The sequence below is a fragment of the Vulpes vulpes genome, chromosome 5, assembly GCF_048418805.1.
Source record: "Vulpes vulpes isolate BD-2025 chromosome 5, VulVul3, whole genome shotgun sequence".
Lineage (NCBI taxonomy): Eukaryota > Metazoa > Chordata > Mammalia > Carnivora > Canidae > Vulpes > Vulpes vulpes.
The window spans coordinates 131,181,865-131,207,953 of NC_132784.1; the positions used below are offsets into that span (position 1 = coordinate 131,181,865).

Sequence of the window (26,089 nt, forward strand, 5' to 3'; positions counted from 1 at the left end):
CCACAAATGTATTTGTATTTATTTGTATAAGGGGATGGAACTACTGTGTACAAATTTTAAAAGATGACGGGTTCTGGGCATATAAATATTGAAGCTTATTTTCAGAAAACCATGGTTGGCAAACCTACAACTCTACCGTAGAAACAGTATAGCAGCAAGAACAGGTATACCTTTCTACTTATGCAAAAAATATGAAATTTTTTTTGCAAATTAATTCATATTCCCAATTATATGAACAAATCATCGTGTGCATTGAAGATTGCTTTTACAACATAAAGTCGTATTCCAATGTTAGTTAAGTTACATTTGGATTTTCATGTAAAACCTCTCTGAAAATACAACTAACTAGACCCCCAAAATAACTTACATTCTTGAGTCCTGAATTTTTATGTGGAAAAATGATTGAGGGGATTCAAAGATTTAAAGTCTTGTCACAGAGTCTCTGTATATAGTTTATCCTTGAAATACTTTTCTGTTCTGACCCAAAAGTGGGGAAAAATTCATGAAACCAAGAGGCATATATGATTTTACTTTTGCCACAAATGTTGCCATATTCTCTGCTCAAGAAACTCTGAAAATCATAGAAGAAAGTGTCTTTAAGCATCTCAAAAAGTCTAGTGGGATGTAAGGATCAAGGGCAAAGGCTTCAAGTTGCTGTCACTGACTTTTAAATCACTAGATATGGTCCTGGGGCACCTAAGAACCTCTTAGGGAAATGAGACTTTACCTAGTTATGGACACAGGGTGACTCCCAGTAGGCATTCTCTTATCACAGGCAGGAACTGAGACTTTGGACTTCCTCTGAACCATTTGGATGAGATAAAAAGATAAGATTTAACCTCTGTGCCTTCTCCACAAGCTGTATTGATGTTGGTACCCCTTTAAATTGTTTCAGCTCTCCTGGTTGCTAGCCTGGTAAGACGTGTTTGCTTTATTATTTTATTGAAATCTCTGCATTGTCACTACCTGCTATGGGATTTCCAGGTGTAATGAACACTAGTTGAGATTCCTGATGCTGGTGTCATCACCAATCCCCTAGAGGCTTCAGTACAAACAGTGGCATTTTCTAGAAGAAAAAATAATAGCAAGATAGCATTTAAATACATTTTAGAAGTCCTGAAGGTTTTGACTCTTTATCTTTAAAAGTAATTTTTGTTTGAGATATACAGTTGACCCTTGCACTACACAGGGGTCAGGGGGGCCAGACCCCTATACAGTTGAAAATCTGTGTATAACTTTGGCTACCCCCAAATTTAACTAGTGATAGGCTACTGTTGACTAGAAGCCTTACTGATGACATAAATAATCGATTAACCCATTGTGCATATTATATGTTTTTTATACCGAATTCTTACAATAAAGTAAAGAAAAATGTTATTAAGAAAATCATAAAGAAGAGAAAATACATTTGCAGTATTGTATTTATAAAAAAAAAAAAAAACTATGTGTAAGTGGACCCACACAGTTCAAACCGATGTTATGAAAGGGTTAACTCTAATTGACATATAACATTGTATTAGTTTTAATGCACAACATACTGATTTGACATATGTATTCTTATACTTTCATAACCATAAAATATCTGAGAGATGGCCAACAATAAATAGAATCCACTATATAAATTGCTAAAACTCCTTCTTTGGATTTATAATTTTAGACATATTACTGTATTTAGGTTTAGTGTAAGTGATGCCACTACTAAGTGAAATAGCAGTTATTGGATACTTACTAAGTGCTAAGTGCCGTGTTAGCAATCTACAACTATAATTTTCTTATAGTAGACAAGAAAATTGGAGCTCAGAGAAGTTCAGCAACTTATCACCATCACAAAGCCTGGTGAGATTAGGAAATACATTTCTTTATTGATTTATTTGTTGAATACCTTTCATAAATGACAGCAGTGCATAGTGAGGTGAACTCTGAGCCTGGAATACAAAGACTTGAGTATGAGTCTCAATTATGCTTCAATTTTTTCATCTTCAAAATAAGGATAGCTTGTCCTTTCTCATAAGGTTCTTGAAAAGATCAGATTGAAATATGGTGGTCAATATTATGAGACATCATAGGACCATAGAATTTGGTCAATGGTCAGTGGGAAAGAAATTGGGAATATTGGAGCCTAGGCAACTCACCCAGTACGGAGTTACCTACCCTCTGTCCCCCAACTCTGATTGGCCAGTGGCTTATGTGCTAGACTTGACTGGGTTGATGCTTACTTCTAGCAGGTGTACCCTACTGAACAAGCAGAGAGAAAGACCAGTTCAGCACACAACCAGCTGATTGATTTGAGCCTTCTCTTATGTATACCTCCCACCTTGACTTCTCTGTGCCTTAACTTTAGTTATCAGAATCATGAAACTCACCTCACAGGATTGTGAGGACTAGAAATAATATATACAAAGTATTTCTTATGGTGTCTGGTACATTAAAGGCTCTTAATTCATTGTAACAGCAAGATGCTAGGCTTCAAATCCTCCTTGTAATCCCTCAGTGGGGCTGGCCTTTGGCAGTACATGGTTGACAGAGCTTTGTCTGGTCTGCTCTCCTGGACTTTGCTACCTAGATTCAGGCAGTAGAAAGTGATGGTTAACACACGGGCTTGGGACCCAGAATAGACTTCTATCTAGCTTGGCTACTTAATATTAATATGACCTAAAAAGGTCACTTAAACTCACTAAACCTTGGATTGCTCATCTTTAAAATGAGCATAATGCTGATACCTACCTTGCAGGGTTGTTGTGAGAATTAAGATTTGATTTGAAAAATTGTGACTGTTATTAACCTATATTTTTATTAAGGTCATATAGATGGGAGTTGCTGGGGCTCTGACTCAAACCTGGATCTATCCACATCTCATGGCTTTTACTATTGCAGCATACTTACTGTGTTTGAAGACTTTTGGCAACTGGACTGCCAGTGTGTTCCCGATTGCTAGAAATATTTTCAGTGCACATAATAGGATGATTTTGTAGGACCACAGAAAACAATAGATAATGTTTTTTAAAGATTTTTTTATTTATTAGAGAGAGAGCATGAGTAGGGGAAAGGGTAGAGGGAGAGAATATCCAAGGAGACTCCCACCAAGTGCAGAGCTGACATGGAGCTCAGTCTCACAAGCTACAAGATAAGGACCTGCACAAAACCAAGAATCAAGGCAGCCCCTGTGGCTCATCAGTTTAGCGCTGCCTTCAGCCCAGGGCCTGATTCTGGAGACGAGGGATCGAGTCCCACATCGGGCTCCCTGCATGGAGCCTGCTTCTCCCTCTGCCTGTGTCTCAGCCTCTCATGAATAAATAAATAAAATCTTTAAAAACAAAAACAAAAACCAAGAATCAGGTGCATAACCAACTGAGCAACCCAGGCACCCCAAACAATAGATAGTTTTTAAGGTCTTTAGAATTCCTGAGATCTTATGATTTTCTGGTAACATAGTCTGTCTATGAGTCATAGTACTTTGTTTATAAGTTAGTTGTTGGGAACTTGAAACTTATTTTGATAAGATATATTTCTATGAAGACTTTTGAGACCATTATGGAAGAAGAAGGAGAAGAAGAGACACGGCGATATTACATTTAAGCCTTCAAATTCCTTTTCTTCCTTTGCCCAGCCTCAAAATCTAAAGTCTCAGCAAGGTTTTGGGAGAAATTAATACACCCCATTTAGTCAAGGTAATGTGACTGAGACCCTCTTATTCTGACCAGTTAGTCATGTATTCATTCATTCAGCAAATATTGAGTGCCAACTGTGTTCTAAGTTATGGGGGTGTAGCGGAAACAGTCTGTTTCTCTAGTGTGAGAGAAAATAGTAATCCTTGGGAAAGAGACAACTGGACAGATTTGAGACGTATCTAAAATTCATTTTACTGAATGGAGGAAAATTGGAGGCAGTGAATTTTTAATCAACTGTTGCCATAGTCCAAGTGTAAAGAAGGATCAAGGGCCTGAATTGTGGTAGTAATGGTGGGACTAGACAAATAAAACTTAACTGTTAAAAAGTTGATCCTGTGGCCCAATTATGTATGAATTATAAGAGATGATGTAAAGAAAGAGTTCCCAGTTTAGCCAAGAGTGTGAATTCAAGCAAGGGAGCAATACAAGGTTTATGAGGGAAATGAAATCTTAGTCATCCACAGGCATGTTGTGTGTGTGTGTGTGTGTGTTTTATTTTATTTATTCATGAGTGACACACAGAGAGAGACAGAGACACAGGCAGAGGGAGAAGCAGGCTCCCTGCAGGGAGCCTAATGTAGGACTTGATCCCAGGATCCCGGGATCATGCCCTGAGCAGAAGAAAATGCTCAGGCATTGAGCCCCCTAGGCACCCCACATGTTGTGTTTATGTGCATCTGAGTGGAAATATCCCGTGGTAATCAGGAAGAGGGACCTGGAAAAAGGTTAGGGCTGGAAATAGAGATTTAGGTATCATCTGCATGAAGACAACACGATTGTTTAGATGAGTGAAAGAGAACAAAGAAAATTGGGACCGGAAGGAAAAGGTAAAAGAATTAATAAAAGAAACCAATGGTTAAAGATGTATTAAAAATCCAATAACTACAGGAGCATAGGATGTAAAAATAGGATAGTCGATAGCATCAAATGCACAGAGAGCAGGTAGGATGAGGACTCTGAAAAGAATTTTGGGTGGCAGTCACTGAAGACTCTTGGCCATTGGGTAAGAAAAGGTGCTGGTGAACAAGTCCTGCTGAAAGACCTCTCTGAGTTCCTCATGGCCCAGCAAAAATCCAATATCCTTAGCACAGTAGACAAGACACCTTGCACTCTGGTTCTAACCTTCTTTTCCTATTTCATCCTTCACCACTCAGGGCACAGGAGCTTTTTAGATTCTTTCCAAGTGGGGTCTTTGCATACCTGGCCCTCTCTGAAAGACCCTTCTTTCCATCTTCCAAATGAAAATGCTAAACTCATCATTCAACAGCTGGCTCAAATGTCACCTGGCTTTTGAACTCTTTCCTGACTGCCCCAGGCCCAGTTCAGGTCTCTTTTGTGGTACTTCAGGCTGTACACTCATTTTTGTCTCAGCATCTAGCATTGCAAATCAGCAGTTTCCTTAAGCTGTGTTCTCTATCAGGCTGTATAATCTTTGAAAACAGGGATGTTTTTATTGTTGTAATCCCCATGACTGGGACAAAACAAACTATTGCTAAAAGCATCAGGAATGAATGAGTGTGTATTAATGTAAGGAGATATATCTTGAGGTATGTAGGATGGAAGTGAAGAAGCATCTTAGTGCTAAGTGAAACAAGCCAGACACGGAAATACAAGTACTGCATGATCTCACTTATGCATGGAATCTCAAAAGTTAAACTCACAGAACCAGAGTATTGAATGGTGGTTGCCCAGGACTACAGTGTGAGGTAAATGGGGCAAAACCAGTCAAAGGGTACCAGCTTTCAGTTATAAGATGAAAAGGTTCTGAGAATTCAATGTATAGCATGGTTATTGAAGACAACGCCATATTTTATACTTCAGTGTTCTTAGGTAGGTCTTAAATGTTCTCGCCACACACACACACATACACGTACACACATATCAATGGTAACCATGAGGTGAAGGATGTATAAATTAATCTGATTGTGGTAATCATTTTATGATGTATAAGTAGATTCAATCACTGAACTATACTGTACTCTAAAAACCATGTTGTACAAACTCAATATATACAATTTTTATTGATCAGTTACACCTCAAAAAAGTTTGGGGGGGGGTACAAAGCTTTATGAATTTGAGCAACGTAATTTCTCCAAACCTGAGTTTCCTATTGGTCATATGAGAATAATACTTCCTCTACACTGTGCTTGTGAGGATAAAAGCTATAAGATAATACACCAAACAACTTAGTAGCCAGCATTTAATGATCATTAATTTTAGAATTATTTCCAACTCCACCTTCATGGCCCTGTATCTCTTAGTTTCTCTCTGGTCTTGGATTTGGCTGCAACTTTAATCCATTCTCTAAAGAGAAGAGTTTTTTTGTTTGTTCTTTAAGTCTGATTTTGACGCTAAGAAATTTAAACTCAGGTCCATCTTCAGGTACCAGTGTATCATCTACCTGAATGATTCAATCTGGGTAGCGATACCCATTCTGACAGCAAGTGAATTCAGCAAAAATCTTAAATTTAATATATGGGTTAATTTAGCAAGTTCACAATTAAGTCTGAATTGTTTTAAGAGTTCCCAGAAACTTTGCAGAGGAGGCTCTAGCTTTGAGGCTCACTACACTGCATCTGAGGACACCTTTCCTGTCTTATTTTCAGTATTGTATTGCCCTAAGTGATTTAGAATAGCTCTTACCATTTTTTTTTTAGCAGCATTTTTGTGGTTAACAAAAACATGTGCTTACAGCTTTTTTTGCATAGATAAAGGAAAGGATCCCACATCAGATTTAGATCAAGAGATAGATTTTCAGAAGAAAATGATGGATGCGTCCGCTGGGAGCAGCAGAATGCCGCGATGTTCCATCTCTGGCCGCTTGAGTTGAAGGCATTCATGAACACGTCCACGCCCACGCCCACGCCAATACACAAACAGTGGTCACAACTGCAGCTCCAGACACTACCTCTCTCCTCAGTCTCATTTCCAAAGTGCATTCGTTGTTTTCCATAACATGAAATAAATCCCTCTCTTTTGCCCAGTGGTGAAAAGCTTATATAAATACTAAAACTTCATCCATTCCCCTGAGTTTTCTGTTGGCAAGCCTGCAGCTACGGGTTTGCTTGGATCCTGACATGCATTTTCTGTGCAGATCTTTCAGGCCACTTGGGTGAGTCCAGTGGTGATAAATTCACTTGTCTTGCAAATTTATCAGGTTAACCACGATAACACTCTGCTTATGGAACCTTAAATAATTGACACCATGAGTGACAAGGCTCCAGGTTCAAAGTATCTCTTTTATTCTTTCAGCATATATCATTCTGGTGACATATATGTCTTGGGAAGTCTTGGCCGGGAGATGATTTTAACAGTCATTGAAAAGAAAATAAGGATGTAAAAAATCGATTAGTGTAAGACATTTTATCTTGCACAGTGACGTTCCCATGAAAAAATGTTTTTCAGTATGTAGAAGTTAGGTATTTGTGTCCTAAGTAGGGATGGTTAACACTACTGTCTGTAATTAAAATGTATAATGAAAAATCTTCAGTCATCAGAACAGTGAGATCAGAAAAGTGTCCTCCAAGTACTGATATTTTACCCTTGTTTTAAACAGTGGAAGAAGTAGTGCCTTTCTCCAATATAATTTCATGGAGTCTGCCAACCTAATATTAATTCTAGTTATGTCTAAGATTGCTGAATGGAAGTCCATGAATACTAACTATTTCTACTATATTTCCACTTGTCCTTCCATAGTAATGAAGCCTTCTCCTTGCTGCCAGTAACCTATTTTACCTAATGCTTTTAGAAAACCTCTTTTCACCTAGATTATTACTTAACTAGAAATAGTTTTCTATTATAATAATTAGTAATTCTGAATTCGTCATATATTGCAAACTATGATTGTTGAGTTATTTTGAGGATTCAAGATTTTCTGTTTCACTGTCTTAACAAGAAGAAATATAAAACAGTGACTCTCATTAATGAATTGGATCCCCTTTCCTCAAGACCTCATAGAGAAAATAAAGGCAATCAAGTAAGTTGTCTGTGAAGTCTGATTTTAATTTCTAGAAAAAACAAAACAGAGGTAAAGGACTTGACTGGATTTGAGTGTTGTTGGCTAAACTGATATATATTGGTCTTCACATGCCTAGATGTATTCTGATTAGTAAATCATATTCCAAGAAAGTAGCTGAGGTTGTTTTTAGGCCAATGGTTGTGGCTGTTAATTTTGGTGTACTTTAAATACAATGGAAGTAGAACATATAGCTTTCTTTTAAAACAACTACATTTGTTTATTTTTTGTTTTGAGAAATAATTTAGCTTATCAAACTACCTTAAACTGATGTGCTAGGCCTGAGACCTAAGAAAAAAACACTTTGCACGATGACATTATGTTCAAAATTGTGATACCATTATTATATTATAAAGTGCTCAATACGACAACAATTGAAGCTCAGTTAAAACCATTTCCCAGGGCAGCCGGTGGCTCAGTGGTTTAGCGCTGCCTTCAGCCCGGGGTGTGATCCTGGAGACCTGGGTTCGAGTCCCACGTCGGGTTCCCTGCATGGAGCCTGCTTCTCCCTCTGCCTGTATCTCTGCCTCTTTCTCTCTCTCTGCATTTCTCATGAATAAATAAGTAAAATCTTAAAAAAAAAATTCCCACATAATCTGTCTTCTCCAGTGGACTCTCTGTCAAAAAGCACACAGGGACAGAAATAGGAGTGATTATATCTCTGATGGTGGACTTTCAAACAATGGGCTCTGAGTGGCTATTCTTACCACTCCAGGGCAAGTTGGGTTGTTTCATTGTAGGTAACATTCTCAAATCTAGGAGCAAAGAAAGCCTAAGAAACATATTTTTGTCGTTACTGGTTGCTTCAAAAGAGGGCCATATGAGAAAAAATTTTGTGTTACATTCTTTGTAAAAATACATATTTTTTTTTTTTTGGTCTGTTCCTAGGTTTGAAAAAGAAATGACCAGCAAGTGGTTATACCTCTTTGAAGGCAGTGGAGTTGCGTACGGCCCAATCAACAACATGAAAGAAGTATTTGCAGAACCCCAGGTTTGGCTTTTTGAAGTTTTTAGTACATTGAAGTTAAAAACACAAGAAATTGCCTCTATCTGTCTCTCTCTCTTTTTATTTTAATCCAGATTGATTCATAGTCATACACGTGAACTATTAAGCTATTAGTCTTGAGCTTAAGTCACATGAGGTGATTTTTGACGGTTACATTAGACTGTGGGTCTGAAGTAAAAAGAATCAGTTTAGAACTGGCTGTCTACAATCATACTTTCATGTCCATCAGATCTGATATATTTCTGCAGTAGCCTCTACATAAAGTTTGCAAGGTCAGGACATTTTGTTTTTCCAGAAAAATGGGAAATGTAGACAATTGAGAGGTTGGGATCAGGCCCTCAGAGATCATTCTCTATGGAAGGAAGTATGACAACTTTTACAATTACAGCCCACATGTCACCAGGTGACTATCTTAAAATGTACACAAAGCAAGTCATAGTTAATTTTGCAAATGAGCGACTTTTATATGTTTTGATTAATAAAGCACATTATTTGTGAAGAATCAATTGTACTTGAATAGAGATTTGTACTGTACAATCTTTTAGGCTTCTTCTTGGGCTCCAGGAATAAGGATCACCTGAAAAAAATAGTATTTTTTTCCTCTAACATTGTTCAAATTATTATTTTTAGATATAAAAATAATTTTTGATTCTGTTACTTTAATCAGTATCACTGCAACCAATTAAGTGTTTCTCAGATTCACATATTCATCCCAAAAGGTAGAGGAACTCCATTTTTCCATCAAGTTTCGCTATGATTATTCACATATTGTGTCAGTTTCCAACATTTTACTAATATACGTCTGAAAAAGAATCTTTATATTGTAACAGATTTTTCTTTGCAGTGTATGATTGAAAATGGAATATGATTGTTTCTAAGGGAGGAGAACCTTGGAAGCTGACCTGACTCTTTAACTTGGGTACCTATATTTTACATGAGTATCTGCCTCAAGGAGAAATGACATGTGTTTAATTCAATGTTTACAATATCTCTGGGAGAAAAAGAGTGAATGAATCCAGGAATTCTGCTGGGTGTTATTTCCCTGCCAAGATCGTGAATAGGGCAAGGCTCTGTCCATAAAAATATGATGGCCGATAAGTATTTGAGATCAAGGGGCCCACTGGATGCATACCGAGTTGATGTGACAGGGTCCTCACCCCATCAGTGGATCAATGCCTGGTGATTAATGCATCTTTGCCATGAGGCAGCAGTGCGCACACTCTGAAATGTACTAGACCTGGAGGGCCAGTGTTCTCACTTCGTAACCTCGAACGAGGCCAAGCTTTGGCTTCAAGTTGTTGTGGAGGAATGGGTGGGTTTTACTTTTATTTTCCTGCTTAACATGGCACTGAAGTGTGTAGGACTTGGTGTTTAACTCGATTTGAGGACACATTTCTCTAGAGATCATTCCTGAGACTTTTATCATCAGTGTTTATGTCGCTCTACCCGTGTTTCTTCAGGCAGAAAGACAGAGTAAAGGACGTTACTTTAAAAATCGCTGGGTATATTCTAACGTCAACCATTTCCTAGGTTTTGATGAACAAGGAACCATGGTTCCACCCTTCACATTGCTCACTTTATGGGCTGCTTCAGATTGAATACAGGACAATGAGGTTTTTCATTCCTGGTTTTCTCTTGTAGTTCAATTACTAATTGTTGTATCTCAACTCCTTTGGACCAGCATGAAGTTTCTGATATTGGTCTTCAGCATATTTTTAGTATTTCAGTCATTTTTCAGATGGAGAAGATTGATATTGATACCAACTTTTGCTACAACCCCAAGAGTCTCTGAAAATTGTCTTCTTATCCACCGAAAAGTAGGTCCTAACTGTTACAATTCTAACATCAAAAATTCTTGCCCATACAGTGACAGTTACTGACAATCGTGCCCTAGTAGAGAGAGGAGGGTTGGTCTCTTTTATATATAATTTCATTCTCTGCAGTTTAAATACCAAATATTTATTAAATAAATAAATAAATAAATAAATAAATAAATAAATAGATAAATAAATACCAAATATCCACATAAAATTTATCCGGAGTTTTAGAAAGACTAGAGAGAAACATAGTACTGTTACATTTTAAAAATGAGCACAGATGACTCTGGCAATTGTATGTAGGACTGTTGGGCACAAGAGGTAAGGGTACTGTATTTCCCTATGGTCAGCTCTTAAAGAATCCTGTGTAATTTTGAATTTTGGAAGGAAAGTAAAATGTGAAAAAACCAGGGAGTTGTTAGGACTGCTTTAAAAATTTCATGCAACATGTACCAAATGCTAGGGATTTAGCATGAATTGACTAATTCTCTTCCCTCCTGAAAAATAAATTTGAAATCGACTTAGATGGCAGGTACACAGTAAATATTGTTGATGCATGAGTCACTGCATGAATGAGTTGGCTAACTCTGCAAAAGTATGGGATTTCCAGATGATCAAGGGGCTATTGTGCATCCTGGAGTGGGGCTCTATCTATAGTGCTGGCTGGAAGGAAAGCTTTTGGAAAGTGTAGCCTAATGGTTAGGACCATGGAGTCAAAATTGTTGGGCAGTTTTATAAACTTTACTAGCCTTCAGTTTTCTTGACAGAAAGTGGTATAATAGAGTCTTTTCTCTATATTGTTGTGTTGCACGAGATAATGTTTATCAAGGGCAGTGGGGATTGCCAGAAATAAAGGCTCAATATACCGTAGTAGCTCTGGTTATGACGGTACCCTTTGAGGTTAAATTTTGGTTAAAAAACACCTTCTTTTACTTACCTTTATTTGGTGGATACAAACCAATTCAGTGTGGCTCTGGGACCTGGGGATCACTAGCTTCAAATCAAGCTGTAATATTCTTTTAAGAAAAGGCATCTGTGCACTCTGCCAAGAAGTTCTCAACCCTTCATCATTTCTGATTGCTGAAATTCCTCTTATTTTTAATTTTCCGTAGAAGTATCATTTCCGTTTAAGGTGTCCTCCCTTGTTTTTCCCCCGATGAGCTGTAGAGTTTCTTGGCCCTGGGTACATGGAACCGGCCACTTGTGTTCAGATGTGGGACTGCACCGCTGGCGCCCGTGGCTGGCTCTCTGTGTGTGCTGTGCCAGCACAGCTGCTAGTTCAACTGAAAATTGATTTGGGTGAGGTACAAGGCCTGGAACATGGCACAGGAAGTGAGGCTTTGATGAAGTGAAGAGGGGTATGTTTAACCAAAAAAAAAAAAAAAAAAAAAGTTAGAAGCATCAAAGTACAGGAGAGGATTATCAAGTGAACCATTCACATTTCATCTGTGGGTTGAGCTGGGTAGACAACAGAAATTCACTTGATCGTAGAAGTTATTTCTAACCTAAATAATTTCATCATGGCCTCAAGTTCTGGGGAAACTGGATTATTATTATTTTTTTTTACTCAGCTGAAGGAAACAGATGATTTTTTTCCCCCTTGGATAGATGCGAAGTTGTCTACCTTTTATCCTCCGATTATATGCTGCAGACTCTGCACAGTTGAAAGGATCCTACAAGCATCCACTGTTCAAAGTCAATCAAAAATACTGTGGGGGTTTTGGTTTGTATTTACTGATAGCTTTGAGAAATTTTGACCTAAAAGCCTTTTAGTGGTAGTTTTGTTGTTTCTCCCTCAGTGGAAAACCCTGTATATTCTATAGAAGTATAATACAGAATATCTGCATATAGTTTTTAAGAGTCATTTTTTAAGGGCTTTCTCAAAATATCTTTTTTTAATCAGGCCAAGATTGTGCAGTACATTAAAGGAATTCTTAAAAAGTTTAAAAAACTTGCTAGATGACCTCAGTATGGTCCTATTTAACATACCCTGGGGAACATGTGCATGAAATACATTGTGGTTTGAGGTTTTCCAACCCAAACAAACTTAAAAGAAAATGCAGCTTTTAATAGAAACTATTCAGATTCCTGCAAAAATAGGTATGGATCCCACCACTGAGAGCATTTAACAGCATCGTTATCTACCATGAGATCAAGAGGTTGTGTTATCCTGTTTTTTCTGTTTTGCTTAAGACTGTGTATCTGGCGATTCTGAATATATTCTTTGATTGACCTATGCAATTAAAAAATAGAGAGATATGAATGACTGAATCTTTGATTAATGCTTTTTTTTTCCTCCTCGATGCCATGACCCGTGGGTGGGGAAGAGAGGGCAAAAGGAGTCGCCAAACTCGTGTTATTTAAGAGTCTTCACATTTCTACCACACAAGTTGAATACATCAGGTGTAAGACATCACCCTGAAGCATCACTTCTGAGAACTATTGGGAGGGAAGAATCAGAACTGAAATATCACAGCTGGCCCTGATTTTAGCTAGTGCCAAACACCTGCAGGCTCTAAAAGGATACCAAAACAAAACCCCACCCCGTGGCAGCAAGCCAGCCCTTAACAACCCTTCCTCAACTTTGTATCACCATCAAAATTAATTTAACATTTTCTACAGAAACCTTGTTCTTCCTGTCCCAGGAGGCCATTACAACTCCTTTAGTGAATCTTTCGTATGGGATAAATATGTCATTGAAGCAAACAGAGTGAAGTATTGAAATATTTGATAGCTTAAAATTATCTGTTGTTTTCATATCATTATTTGTGGAAGCTTGTGAAGTTGGAGGTTTTATTAATCTCTAGGCTAGCTCATATTCTCTGAGTGATTTTTTTTTAGCACATTTTGGCAAAATATCTGAGCATCTGGAAAAAAAGCTTTCAATGTTCATATAGTAAGAGTCAGAAGCACCCCAAAATACAAAGCTGTTTTTCAAGCCCTTTCTACACTCATGAATGCACACACTTCTGCACGCGTGCGTGCATGCACACTCACACACACATGCATTATTGATGGATTTTAGATACGGCCTTCTCAATGACATTGGTTAATATTTATTGAAATGTGGTTGTATAGTCCTGGTGGGCTTATATACCTCAAGCAAAATTATGTCCTTGTGTCTAATCCTGCTGGGAAATGCAGTGCTCCCTGCAACTGGAAAATAGTTGATGAATATCTAGGTAAAAAAATATGTCTGGAAGTAATTCCTGGTAGACAGAGGAAATAAAAAATAAATTTTGTGTGTATCTCTGAACATACATGACACATTTTAGATGGTGAACAAATTCAGATATATTATGTGTGTGTTTGTCTTGTGATACCTGGGTAAAATATTTTAAATTTTTGAAGAAATAATGTGCTTTAGACTTAAATGATTAAATTTAAAATTGGAGTGTTTAAGCCTTCAATTTTATATTAAAACATACAGCATGAGGCAATAATAACTAATTTTATTTTGTTGAATTGAAAAGAATCCTAATCCTAATCCAAGAAACCTTATCTCTTATTATGTAAGAGGAAACCCATTGAAATGTCAAATAAAAATTAAGGACATAGTATAACAATGCTGGCATTTTATGTTCATTTTTAAAATATAGCTAAGAAATTTGGAGGCACCAGTTTCTTTGAACTATAACACATATATACTTAGATACCAAATTGGAATGCCTTGGACATTACTTGATTGATGTTGATGTAAATAAGATTGTAGAATTTATGTTAAAGAAAAAGGCCTTCTTTACTTTTGATCTTTTAATGAAAATGTGAGAGGCATGGTTCAGGGCAAAGGAGAATGTAATTGCTTATTCACTTAGGCATTCACTCATTCATTCAGCAAATAGTAATTGATGGCCATCACGTGCTTCTCCCCATATATATATGAAATGTATGATACAAGACTATATTATGTATATTATATAATATCTATAGTCTCGTATTAGGTATTTGGCAAGGGAGAGGGTATGATAAAAAAGCAGTGAATCAACAAAGATAAAGCTATAAAGCATTCAAAGAGGTCCTACAGTCCAGTTCAAGGTAAAGAGTGTCCAGTGTCACAGAAGAGTTACACATGAATGTTCTGGGTATTTTAGCAGTGAGAAATAATAGGCCTAAGGCATCCTATTTAATAAATTAACAAAAATTTAAAGTCTGACAAAGAGTTGCAAAATGTCTTAATCACTTAAGCACTATTACAGTATCATTGACTCTATTCCCTATTCTGTGCCTTTTATTCCCATGACTTAATCATTTCATAACTGGAAGCCCATATCTTTTAACTTATCGAAGAACTCTTTATCCTTTTAAATACTTTTTGCAATCAGTTTGTCATAATACTAATAAATTCTTTCTCAGTGATTAAGAGGAATTTGATGGAGGGTTTCTACTTTTAGTATTCAGTGATTTTGAAATTATTTGTAACCTGAGGATATCTGAAAGTTTCTTTTTCTTTTTTTTTTTTTGTAGAGTTATTCTCTGTATGTGTTTCTCTTTCTTTTACAGCCAATATTAAAGGTTATGATTTCACAGATTTATTCAAATGAACACATTTTCCATTATCATTTTATTGCAGTTATTACATGCAAAAGCATTTTAGTTGTATTATTGGTGGTACTGAGCATGAACAATGATTGACAGGGACTGAGAACCACTGACATTTGAAGACTTTTCTAAAATGGTTAATAATAAAGGAAGAAGAGATACAAAACAGTGTATTCCAAGCTTACAGGGACCTTAGAATGAAGTTCTACATTCTATTCTGTAAGAACTCAGCACTTAAAAATGGAGCCTGAATTTGCAACTGGTCTATTTTATTTTTATTATCTGTGCTTTAGGTATCGTCCTAAGAAACCATTGCTTATTTAAGGACATGAATATTTTCACCTATATTTTCTAAGAGTTTTATAATTTTTACATCTTCTACTCAGTTCTATCATCCATTTTGAGCATGCATGTGTGCATGTGTGTGTACATGCTTATGCTGTAAGGTGTGGAGTCCAAATTCATTATTTTGCATATGGATATATCCAGTTGTTTTGGTATCTTTTGTTAAAAAGACTAATATTTTCCCATTGAATTTTCTTGGTACTGTTCAAAATCAATTAACCATTAATATAAGTGTTAATTTCAGAACTTTGATTATTTAAAAGTGTTTTTATTTATTTCCACATATGCATGTATTTCTCAAACTTTCTAATGTGGATTTCTAATTGCATTCATTGTGTTTGAAAAACATACTTTGAATGATTTCAGCTTCTTCAGATTTATTGAGGTTTATGTTATGTCCCAGCATAGAATCCATTCTGCAGAATGTTCGCTGTGTTCTTAAGAATGTGTGTTTCACTGGAGTATGCTATAGATGTCTGTTAGATCTTGTTTGTTTTTACCACTGTTTAATTTTTGTATTATTTTGTATCACTTAATTCTTGTATTCTTAATCTTCTGCCTAATTATTAATACACACTATTGAGAGTTGGGTGTTGAAGTCTTCAACCATTGTTCATGAATCATCTGTCTCCTTTTAGTCCTTTTAGTCAGTTTGCTCCATATATCTTGAGCTCAGTTGTTACATGCATATATGCTTACCACTGTTATATCATCTTTAAGAATTATCCCTTTATCATTATAACAAATTTCTAGTAAGATTTTTTCATTTTAACATCTATTTCTGATATTAGGATAGCCACTACATTCTTTTATGATTGTTGTTTTCAATGTACATCTTTTTCATCCTTTCATTTTCAACTTACTTGCACTTGAATATAACGAATCTCTTATGTAGGTAGTATATAGTTGGATCCTGTTTTTTAATCCAATCTGAAAATGTATGCTTTTTGATTGAATTGTTTAAGCCATTTATACTTAGTTATTATTGATATGGTTAGATTTACACCTGAAATTTTGCCTTTCCGTTTATATGTACCTCTTATCTTTTTTATTCTTCTGTTCCTTTCATTGTATTCTTTTGTATTAAGTAGATATTTTCTAGTATAATATTTTAATTCCTTTCATAACTTCAAATGGCATTTTGAGCTTTTTAATTGGTTTCTTTATGGCCAATAATACATACCTTAATTATAAGAATTGACTTCAGCTTCTTTTTATTTGAGTATAGTTGACTCACAATGTTACATTAGTTTCAAGTGTACAACATAGTAATTCAGCAACTTTATAGGTTATGCTGTGCTCACAAGTATAGCTACCATCTGTCACATACAGCACAATTACAATACCACTGACTATATTCCCTACACTGCACTTTTTTTGTTCTTAAAGATTTTATTTATTTAATCATGAAAGACATAGAGTAAACTGCACTGTTTATTCCTAGGACTTATTCATTCCATTACTGGAAGCCTGGATCTTCCACTACCTTTCACCCATAATTCCACTACTGGGTACTTACCCAACGAAAATGAAAACACTAATATAAAAAAATATATGCACCCCCTATGTTTATTTCAGCATTATGTAGAATAATCAAGATATGGGAAGCAACCCAAGTGTCCATCAATAGATGAATGGATAAAGAAAGTGACACACACACATTCATGTATACACACAGTAGAGTGTTATCTAGCCATAAAAATATGAGATCTTGCCATTTGTGATAACATGAATTGATCTAGAGGGTCCTAGAGAAAAACAAATACCATGTGATTCCATCATTATGTGAAATCTAAAAAACAAAATAAATGAATAAACAAAGAAATGCAAAGCAAAATCAGATCTGTAAATCTGATGGTTGCCAGAGGCAAGGGGTGTGGATAGATGGTCAAAAAATAATTGACTTCAGTTTTGTGCTGATTTAGTGAAATATGGAAACTACTCATCTATCTAACATCGTTTTATGCTGATTTAGTGAAATATGGAAACTACTCATCTATCTAACATCTCTATATATTATAAACTCAGAAATACACTGTTATAATTATTGCTCTATATAGTATAATTATTTTAAATCTTTCAAGACAGCTGGTCTAGAGAAATGAGAGCAAATATATATTTATAGAATTTTTATATTAATCTTTCTATACTATCTTGTTTTTCTAATTTTTACCTATGGATTTGAGTTAAAGATTTGAGTTGGATCTGATGTCCTTTCCTTAATCCAGTACACTCTCTGCTCTTTTCCATTCCTCTTGTGCTATTATTGTTAAATACATTACATTTACATATTATAGGCCCAATAGTACACTTATATACATATTGTATATTGCATTCGTTTTTTAAATCAGTGAAGAAAGGAAAAATACATAATTATATCATTTTTTATAATTGCCTATGTGATTATCTTACTAGTATTCTTTGTGTATCTGTGTATCTGTCTGAGGACTCATAGTACTGTATGGCATCATTTACTTTCAATTTGAAGAACTTTCTTTGATATTTATTATAAGACTGCTACCAATGAGCTTTCTGTTTTGGTGTAATGAATTATCTTCAGTTTGCCTCATTTGTGAAAGATAGTTTTGCTGGGTACAATATTCTTGTTTGACAGTTTTTTACTTCTAACACTTTTAATATGTTGCTCCACTGCCTTCTGACTTCTGTGATGTCTGATGAGATGTTATATGTTAATCTTATTGGGCTCCCTGGTATGTTACCAGTCATTTTGCTTTTGCTTCTTTCAGGATTTCCTCTTTGTCTTTGGACATTTTGAGTATGTCTGGGTGTGTGAATCTCTTTGCATTTATCATACGTAGAGTTCATTGAGCTTCTTGGATGTGTAGGCCAATGTTTTTCATGAAATCTGCAAAGTTTTAAGCCATTATTTCTTTGATATTGTTTATCCCTTTCTCAAATCTCCTTCTGGTTCTGCTATTTATGTGTATGGTGGTACTCTTTATGGTGTCTCACACTCTCTAAGGCTCTGTTCTTTTCTTCATTTTTTCCTCTCATCTTCAAGTTGCATAATCTATATTAATCTACCTCTAAATTTGCTGATTTTTTCTTCTACCAATTCAAATATATGGTTGAGCCTCTCCAATGAATTTTTCATCTCAGTTATTGTACTTCTTGACTGCAGAATTTCCATTTGGTTCCTTTTAATATTTGAGATATTTCTATCTCTCTATTGATATGATATCTTTGATGAGACATTGTCCTCATATCTTCCTTTAATTATTTAAGCATGGCTTCCTTTTGTTCTTTGAACATATTTATAATAGCTGCTTTGAAGTTTTTTTCCTGCTAAGTCCACCATCTGGGCCTCTTCAAAGGTGGTTTATATTGCCAGCGTATTCCTTCTGTGAATTGGTCACACTTTACTGTTTCTTTGCATGTCTATAATTCTTTGTTGATATCTGGATATATTAGATCCCCTCCAACCCTAAGGGTTGTTTTGCTTGTTGCTTAACAGGTCAGACAATAGAGTCTGGGCTCCCCAATTCTGTGAAGTCTGTTTTCCATGCAATGCATAGCCACTGAGGTCCCAGCTCATGGTTTCTACTTGCTTTTATGTTTTACTATGGGTCTCTCCTGAGTTGACATAGGCGACTTATTGGGCAAAGTTAGATTCTTAGCCAGTTAGATTTTATCCTTTGTAGCTGGTTGTATGACGTGGAAGCTGCTTCCACAGTCAAGGGAGTTTACTTTTTTCCTCCATTTTCCTCTCCTTTTAGCCAGGGACTAATAGCTTGGGGATTCCCTCTGTGATTGCTTTTGAGAGAGCACAACCTTGGGCACTCATACATTTGCCCAGACTTCCAAAGAGAAGTGTGATTTGATTTTTTCTAAAAGATTTTATTTATTTATTGATGAGAGACACAGAGAAACAGAGGAAGGCAGAGACACAGGCAGAGGGAGAAGCAGGCTTCCTGCAAGGAGCCTGGTGTGGGACTCCATCCCAGTACTCTGGAATCATGCCCTGAGCTGAAGGCAGATGCTCAACCACTGAGCCACCCAGGCATCCCTGATTTGATTTTTTAAGGACAGCTTCCTAGGCATCACTCCTGGATCAGAGTAGCTTATTTAAGTCAGTGTTTGGTCAGAGATTGTTAAAGCCCATGCCAGTGAGGCTTTTGACACGTTAATTGGTCAGGTTGCAACATGGTGAATGCTTTCAGGTCTGTCTCCACATCTTGCTCTGATTGCTCCTAATGGGTACAGCCTAGCATGCATACACCCCTTCTTTAACCTAAGAGTTGATTGTGATCCCAAGAGGGCTTTTCTCAAAGGTTTCTTTCCCTGGTTCTCTCTTAAATTTTTGGTGGTTGTCTGCTGTTTTGCCTGTGTTCTGGAGCTACCAGCTTTATTTTAATTGCTCTCCACAAAAATATCTATTGTTTCCAACAACCTCCTTAGGTCATTAGGCATGGAATTTCCATTCTATCTTTCTTTTTTTTCCCCATTCTATCTTACAAAAATTCCCTTCAGGGAGACCTGGGGAGCTCTTTATTTTTATGATCTACTATGTCCTTCTGTTTATGCCTGCCTGGAATATAGCTCCTGCAGGATGGCCTAAGGAAAGTCAGAGATAAATTAACCTATCTCTAATGGGATGAAACCATAGTCTCAGAGTGATACCTGGGCAGAGGAAGCTCCCATTATCTTGACCTCACCTGCTTGGAGTAGAGTGCTGGGTTAAAGCTTTCATAACATGGAATTATGGAGGTTGGTTGTGGTGGTGAAGTGGGGATGTCAGTGGAGGAAGCCATGGCTCAAATGCCAGACTCTCACTTCTTTCCAAGACTGAGTAGATTTTCTTGAGAGCATATTTCTTCATCTGCTGTATACCCTTACAATAACTTCCAGAGACTTTTAATTAGTTTTAAAAATATTTTCCATGAGCTAATCTGTGTCATGGAGAAAAGGGTCTGTTGAACAGTTAATTCCATCATTTCAGAAGTCCTACCCATTTGCATTCCACCCTGCCTTTCCAGGATATCCTGAAGTTCTTTACTCTATCAGAATATCCACGTGCTAAATTTCATTTACTTTGTACTTTGTGCTCACCCTCTTTCCACTCATTCTTGCACCTTTAAAAAGGTCTGACTGTGCTCTACTGGGCTTCTTAGTCTCCTTGTCTTACCTTGCTAGGTTTGGTCTTCCATTTATTGCTCCTTTTGAAAGACACATGTAAACGTTTTACGGTAGTGTTTTTAGAGTGTTTGCCGAAAGAACACCTGGGTTAGAATCATCCAGGGGCCTTGTTAAAATTCATTTTTCTGGAGCTAACCAAGCCCAGTGGTTTTTAATGTCTTTGGATGAGGTTCAGGAATTGGCTTATGTAGATTTCCCAGAATGATTCTGGTACAAACTGTATTTTGTGAACCATGTAGGGGATGGTAGAAGATTAAGTTGGAAGTATAACTTGGGTCCTAATCATGAAGTACCTCAAACATTACTCTGAAAGGATTTGGATTTTCCCTGTGGGCTAAGTGTTGGAAACAAAAATGGCCTTATATTGGCCTTATGTATTATATGTGCATATATAGTACTAAGTATCTTCTGTGTCCTCTTACTTTCCTTGATGTACCTCCACTTGTGTTACAGCCACTTGTGTGCCCCTCACTCACTCACTAAGGACTTAGGGTCCTCATCCTTTATCAGTCTGTTTTCTCTCCTTTCTTTACCTCTGATTCCCTACCCATTCAATATTACCTTATCTATCCTTCCCCTCAAAGATCTTTTTTTTAATAATAAATTTATTTTTTATCGGTGTTCAATTTGCCAACATACAGAATAAAAACCCAGTGCTCATCCCGTCAAGTGCCCCCCTCAGTTCCTGCCACGCAGTCACCGCCACCCCCCGCCGTCCTCCCCTTCCACCACCCCTAGTTCGGAGAAGAAATGGGTAGGAAATATCAGAAAGGGAGACAGAACATGGAAGACTCCTAACCCCTCAAAGATCTTAAAGCATCACTTTGTTTCTCCTTCTTTTAGATAAAAACTTAAAAGACAATTTCAGCAATCCAAACGAATTTCTAAAGCAGATCCTGTGTGTAGGGAGTTATTTTTAATGTGATTGCCCCTTTTACCTGCTTCTCTGTACTGCCTTCCACTCATGCCAAAAAAAAAAAAAAAAAAAAAAAAAAAGAAAGGACAGTAACCTTATACCTAATTTCTGAAAATTATTAGCCCCTAAAATTCTTAAAGACTGTCAGCCTTATATAGGCATTGATTGAAAGTGATTAAAAATGGATAAAGGATTTAAATAGACACTTGTCCAAAGAAGATATACAAATGGCCATTGAGCACATGTTAAAGATGCTCGGCATCATACATTATTAGGGAAATATAAGTCAAAATTATAGTGTGATATAACTAGGATGACTGTAATGAAAAAGACAGTAACTAATGTTGTTAAGGGTGTACATGAATTGGAACACTCACGCAGGGCTGGTGACAATATGAAACAGTGAAGCTGCTTTGGAAAATAGTTTGGCAGTTCTTCAAAATGTTAAACATGCAGTTACCATCTGACCCAGCCACTTCAGTCCTAGGTATAAGAATTGAAAAAATAGTGTTTGTACAAAATGTGCCCACATATGTTCATGGAAGATTTATTCATAATATTTAATAAGACACAAACAACCTAAATTTTCATCAGTAGATGAATGGATAAAACAAAATGTGGTATATCTATGTAGTGGAATATTATTCATCCATAAAAGGGTACAAAGTACTGATATGTGCTAGAGCATGAATCCCCCTTGAAAACATTATGCTAAGTGCAGGGAAATACACATAAAAGGCCACCTATTGTATGACTCCATTTATATGAAATGTCCAGAATAGATAAACCTATGCAGAAAGACAGAAGGTACATCAGTGGTTTCCAGGTCCTAAGGGAAGGAGAGGGAAAGGGGAGTGGTTGCTAAGGAGTGTGGGGTTTCCTTCTGGAGTGATGAAAATGTTCTAGAATTAGATAGTGGTGATGGTCGCACAAACTTCAGATTATTTTTAAAGTCATTGAGTTATATACACTTCAAGAGGATCAATTTTATTATATATAAATTATTTCTCAAAATTAAAACAAAAAGATACCATAAAAGGTTAGAAATTCACTGTCAAAGAACAAATCAGTGTGAGGAAGGTTTAATTTGTTGTATGAAGATGAATATGGAAAATAGCCTGAGTTAGATCTTGAGTTTTATGAAAGAGTAGGATATCTCATATACTCCCTTAAAGCTGGTTCCTTTGTGTTTATTGGCCTTTGTGTCCCTAATTACAAGCACAGTGTAGACCTACAATGTAATTGTAAACAAGATGAATAGAATATCCATACATTCTTGTTATTGTCCCACAGATCACTGAGACCTTGTTCATTTTTATTCAGTTGTTTTTCCCTCCGTTTTTCACATAACATTGGTCATATCAAGATAATTGGGTTCAGACTAAGTTCTGATTAGCTTTTGAAGGGAAATGATTCTAATGTCAATTCAATTTTCTAGCCTTTTGCAAGGCTATCCAAAGCTGAGGTGTGTATATACCGCCTCATAGGCAGTCTGGGCTCTGGGTGGTGGTGTATCTGTTAATTCAGTTCTCAAAGTATGGTTTGTTGAGCTTGATGTATAGATGTGTCCAGATGTTCAGAAGTAATATAATGCAGTCATATTCCCAAGTTCCTCCCTCAAGATTTCCTTGGTAATTTCTAGTTTCCTGGGGTGCCTCTTTTTGGTCCTCTGGCCAGATACTATGGCTTTAGTTATGCTATTCTCCTATTTACTTTCACGACTGCACCTGTCTTTGGGGCCCAGTGGCAACAGGATTGTGAGGGAAAAAGTGCAATCAGATTTGTGTCCACCTTTTGAAACTACAGTTACATCCAACTTCAAGGACAGTTCTCTTTTTCTAGGATTTTGGCTTTTGCTGGCTCCCATTGCCTCTGCCTGTCAAAGTGCTGCTACCCTGTCACCACAACATTGTCTGAGAGCTGAGGGTAGGAGACTAGAGAAAAGAAAGAAAAGAAATGGGGGGTTTCCACGCTCTTTGAATGTTATGCATTCCCTTTCCCATTCCTTGAACCAGAACTAAAAGGCTTCTTCCAGCGCTTTCCTTGTCTGCATCTATCTTAATCCATTCGGGCTGCTATCACAAAAATACCATAGACTGTGTCACTAATAAATAACAGAAACTTATTTGTCACATTTCTGGAGGCTGGAAAGTCCAAGATCAAGATGCTGGCATATTTGGCGACTAGTGAGGACGCACTTTCTAGTTCAGAGCTGGCTGTTTTCAATGCTTTGTCCTCTCCTGGTGGAAGGGGTGAGGGAGTTCTCTGAGGTCTGCTTTATAAGGGTGTCAATCCCATTTCTGAGGGCTCCACCCTTGTGAGTCTACCCTCAGGACTCCACCTCCAAGTACCATCTCATCCATGGACTAGATTTCAACAGAAGACTCGGGAGGGGGAACGTGGGGGATGGACACAAACGTTCAATCTATAGTAAAGTCCAGGTGCTCACTTCTTTGTTTCCTATGTGACGAGTTCAGACCAGGGGATACAGCAGTAAAAAAATTGGTAAACTTACTGCTTGTATGGTGGTATTTGAATTCTGTTCTTCCCCAATCCATCTGCTCCTGTTTACTTTTGAATCCTCAAATAGCTGCTCCATGTATTCTGTCGAGGTTTTTTAGCCACATTCAGTGGGAGACAGCGTAGAGTATACTTATTTCTCTGTAGTACCCAGAACCTGAATGTTTCAACTTCAAAGCAAAATTTCTTACTATTTTTAGAAGAGTTCCTGAATAATTTTCCTTGAAGAGAACCCTGACATAGTTAAGTAGAAGTGCTCAAAAAGTTCCTGTACTTTGCAACTGCTTAGTCATCCAAAATAGGATTTTCATGAAATGCATAATCAAAACAAAATGTAGAAATAAATTGAATGGAAAAGGACATTAAATAACTGGAACTATAATATAAAACGTCACTTTTTATGCTAATTGTAGGGTAAGCAAATGTTATAGTTTTGAACATCATATTACTATTAATATATTTATACTAATACACTATTACTTTTTAATGCTTTATATATTGGGGTTTTGTTTACTTTTTTTTATTAAAATAAGGGGTTTTCTGCTAAAGAGAAAGAAAATCTTCTGACCTATAGGAATGAATCTTTATCTTATCCTTAAACTACTTTCCATAAATATCAACTTTCTGTGTCAGGCATTTGACATATATTTAGTGCTTCTCCACTGGTTCTCTGGCAAATGAAATATTTTAGAGTATGAGGAAAAAGAGAATTTTCAGAAAGAGGAAGAAGGTATCACTGCCAGGAATGGCCAGGGAGGCTGAGGAGGAAAAAGTCTATTTTCTTGTTTCTGAGCAGTACTAAATCTTAAATCATTCATCCAGTTTTTCACAGCAAATATAATGTAATTCATCCTGTGGTGCCAGTGAGGAAGTGCTCACAAAGTGATGGGAACGTGGTAGAAATATAAAGAAACTAGCTTCAAAGAGTTTCCACAGGCCAGAGTGGGACAATTTGAGTAACAAAATAAATATAATTATAGTGATGAATCGTAATCCATAGAATATCCATGAGTCCATACTAATATAAATAAATAATTGAATCAATCAATAAATACAGAAGAATGGAAAGAGCTGGTCAGATTGTAGGCCCTCTCTCTCAGCTAATAAACATAGAAGGAATGAGGGAAATTGAAAATTACCTCCAGGTAAACGTCACAGTAAAAACTTGCAGGAAAGAACCACTGATGGAGGCTGACATTACAATGAAAAAAGGATATTTGTATAATCTCAAAATCTCTCTCCATGTTCTCAGTCACAAAGGAAAAATGAGTAACTTTACACTGAGGGAGTCTTACTGATGCCAGCTTAACCAAGTGGTCCAAGTCAGCATCACCAGTAAAGAGATGTATCAGCATCATGAGTCCTTTGAGATTATTCGTAACATCACCTTCTTGTCCCAAATGCACAATTTTAACCTAATTATGGGAAATATCTGACCAACTCAAATGGAGAGACATCCTATAAAATCCCTGACCAGTGCTCTTCAAACGTGTCAAGGCAATGTAAAACAGAGCCTCAGAAACGGTCCCAGATTGAAGAATGGTAAAAAGATATGGCAGTTACATGTGATATGTGGGATCCTGGATTGTCTCCTGGTCCAGAGAGAAGGGCCAGTATCATACTTGTCAAAATTCAAACAGTTTGCTTGAATTCTGGGTTTGTTAGTGATATGGTACCCATGTAAACTGTTGGTTTTGATAGTTTTACTATGGTTAGGAAAGATGTGAATACTGCTCTGGGTGGAGGGGTATTTGAGAACAGTGCTTTGCAACTTTTCTGTAAGTCTAAAATTATTTCCAAATAAAAAGTAAAAAAAAAAAAAAAAGAAAATAACAAACTAAAACCACCAAAAAACTTATTTCAAATACTTCACATTCTATAAATGCAAAAACAAAGAGGTTTGCATAAAAAAAATTAAGTGTAAAGTGGCCAAGGAGAAGTCCTCAATGGAACATGCAAAATAAAATTTCAAATTTCATTGCCTTTCTCTCAGAACTCTGTCTTTTAAAAACAATGCTTATTAAAATATCAGAGGACTGTTATATGCCATTGTTTTTGCCTTCTCACATCTCAAATTGACCGATTATAATAATTCTCCCTTTACTG

At 36.6% G+C, this 26,089-nt stretch overlaps 1 protein-coding gene across 2 annotated transcripts in view; it reads left to right on the forward strand.

The window, feature by feature from the left end:
• Positions 1–26,089, forward strand: part of SUGCT (succinyl-CoA:glutarate-CoA transferase) — a 719,796-nt gene that overhangs the window by 347,147 nt on the left and 346,560 nt on the right. For both annotated transcript variants that reach the window (XM_072760056.1, XM_072760054.1), the window contains one exon: positions 8,572–8,674. In XM_072760056.1, the coding sequence (XP_072616157.1) occupies positions 8,572–8,674 (103 nt within the window). The remainder of the gene's footprint in view (positions 1–8,571; positions 8,675–26,089) is intronic.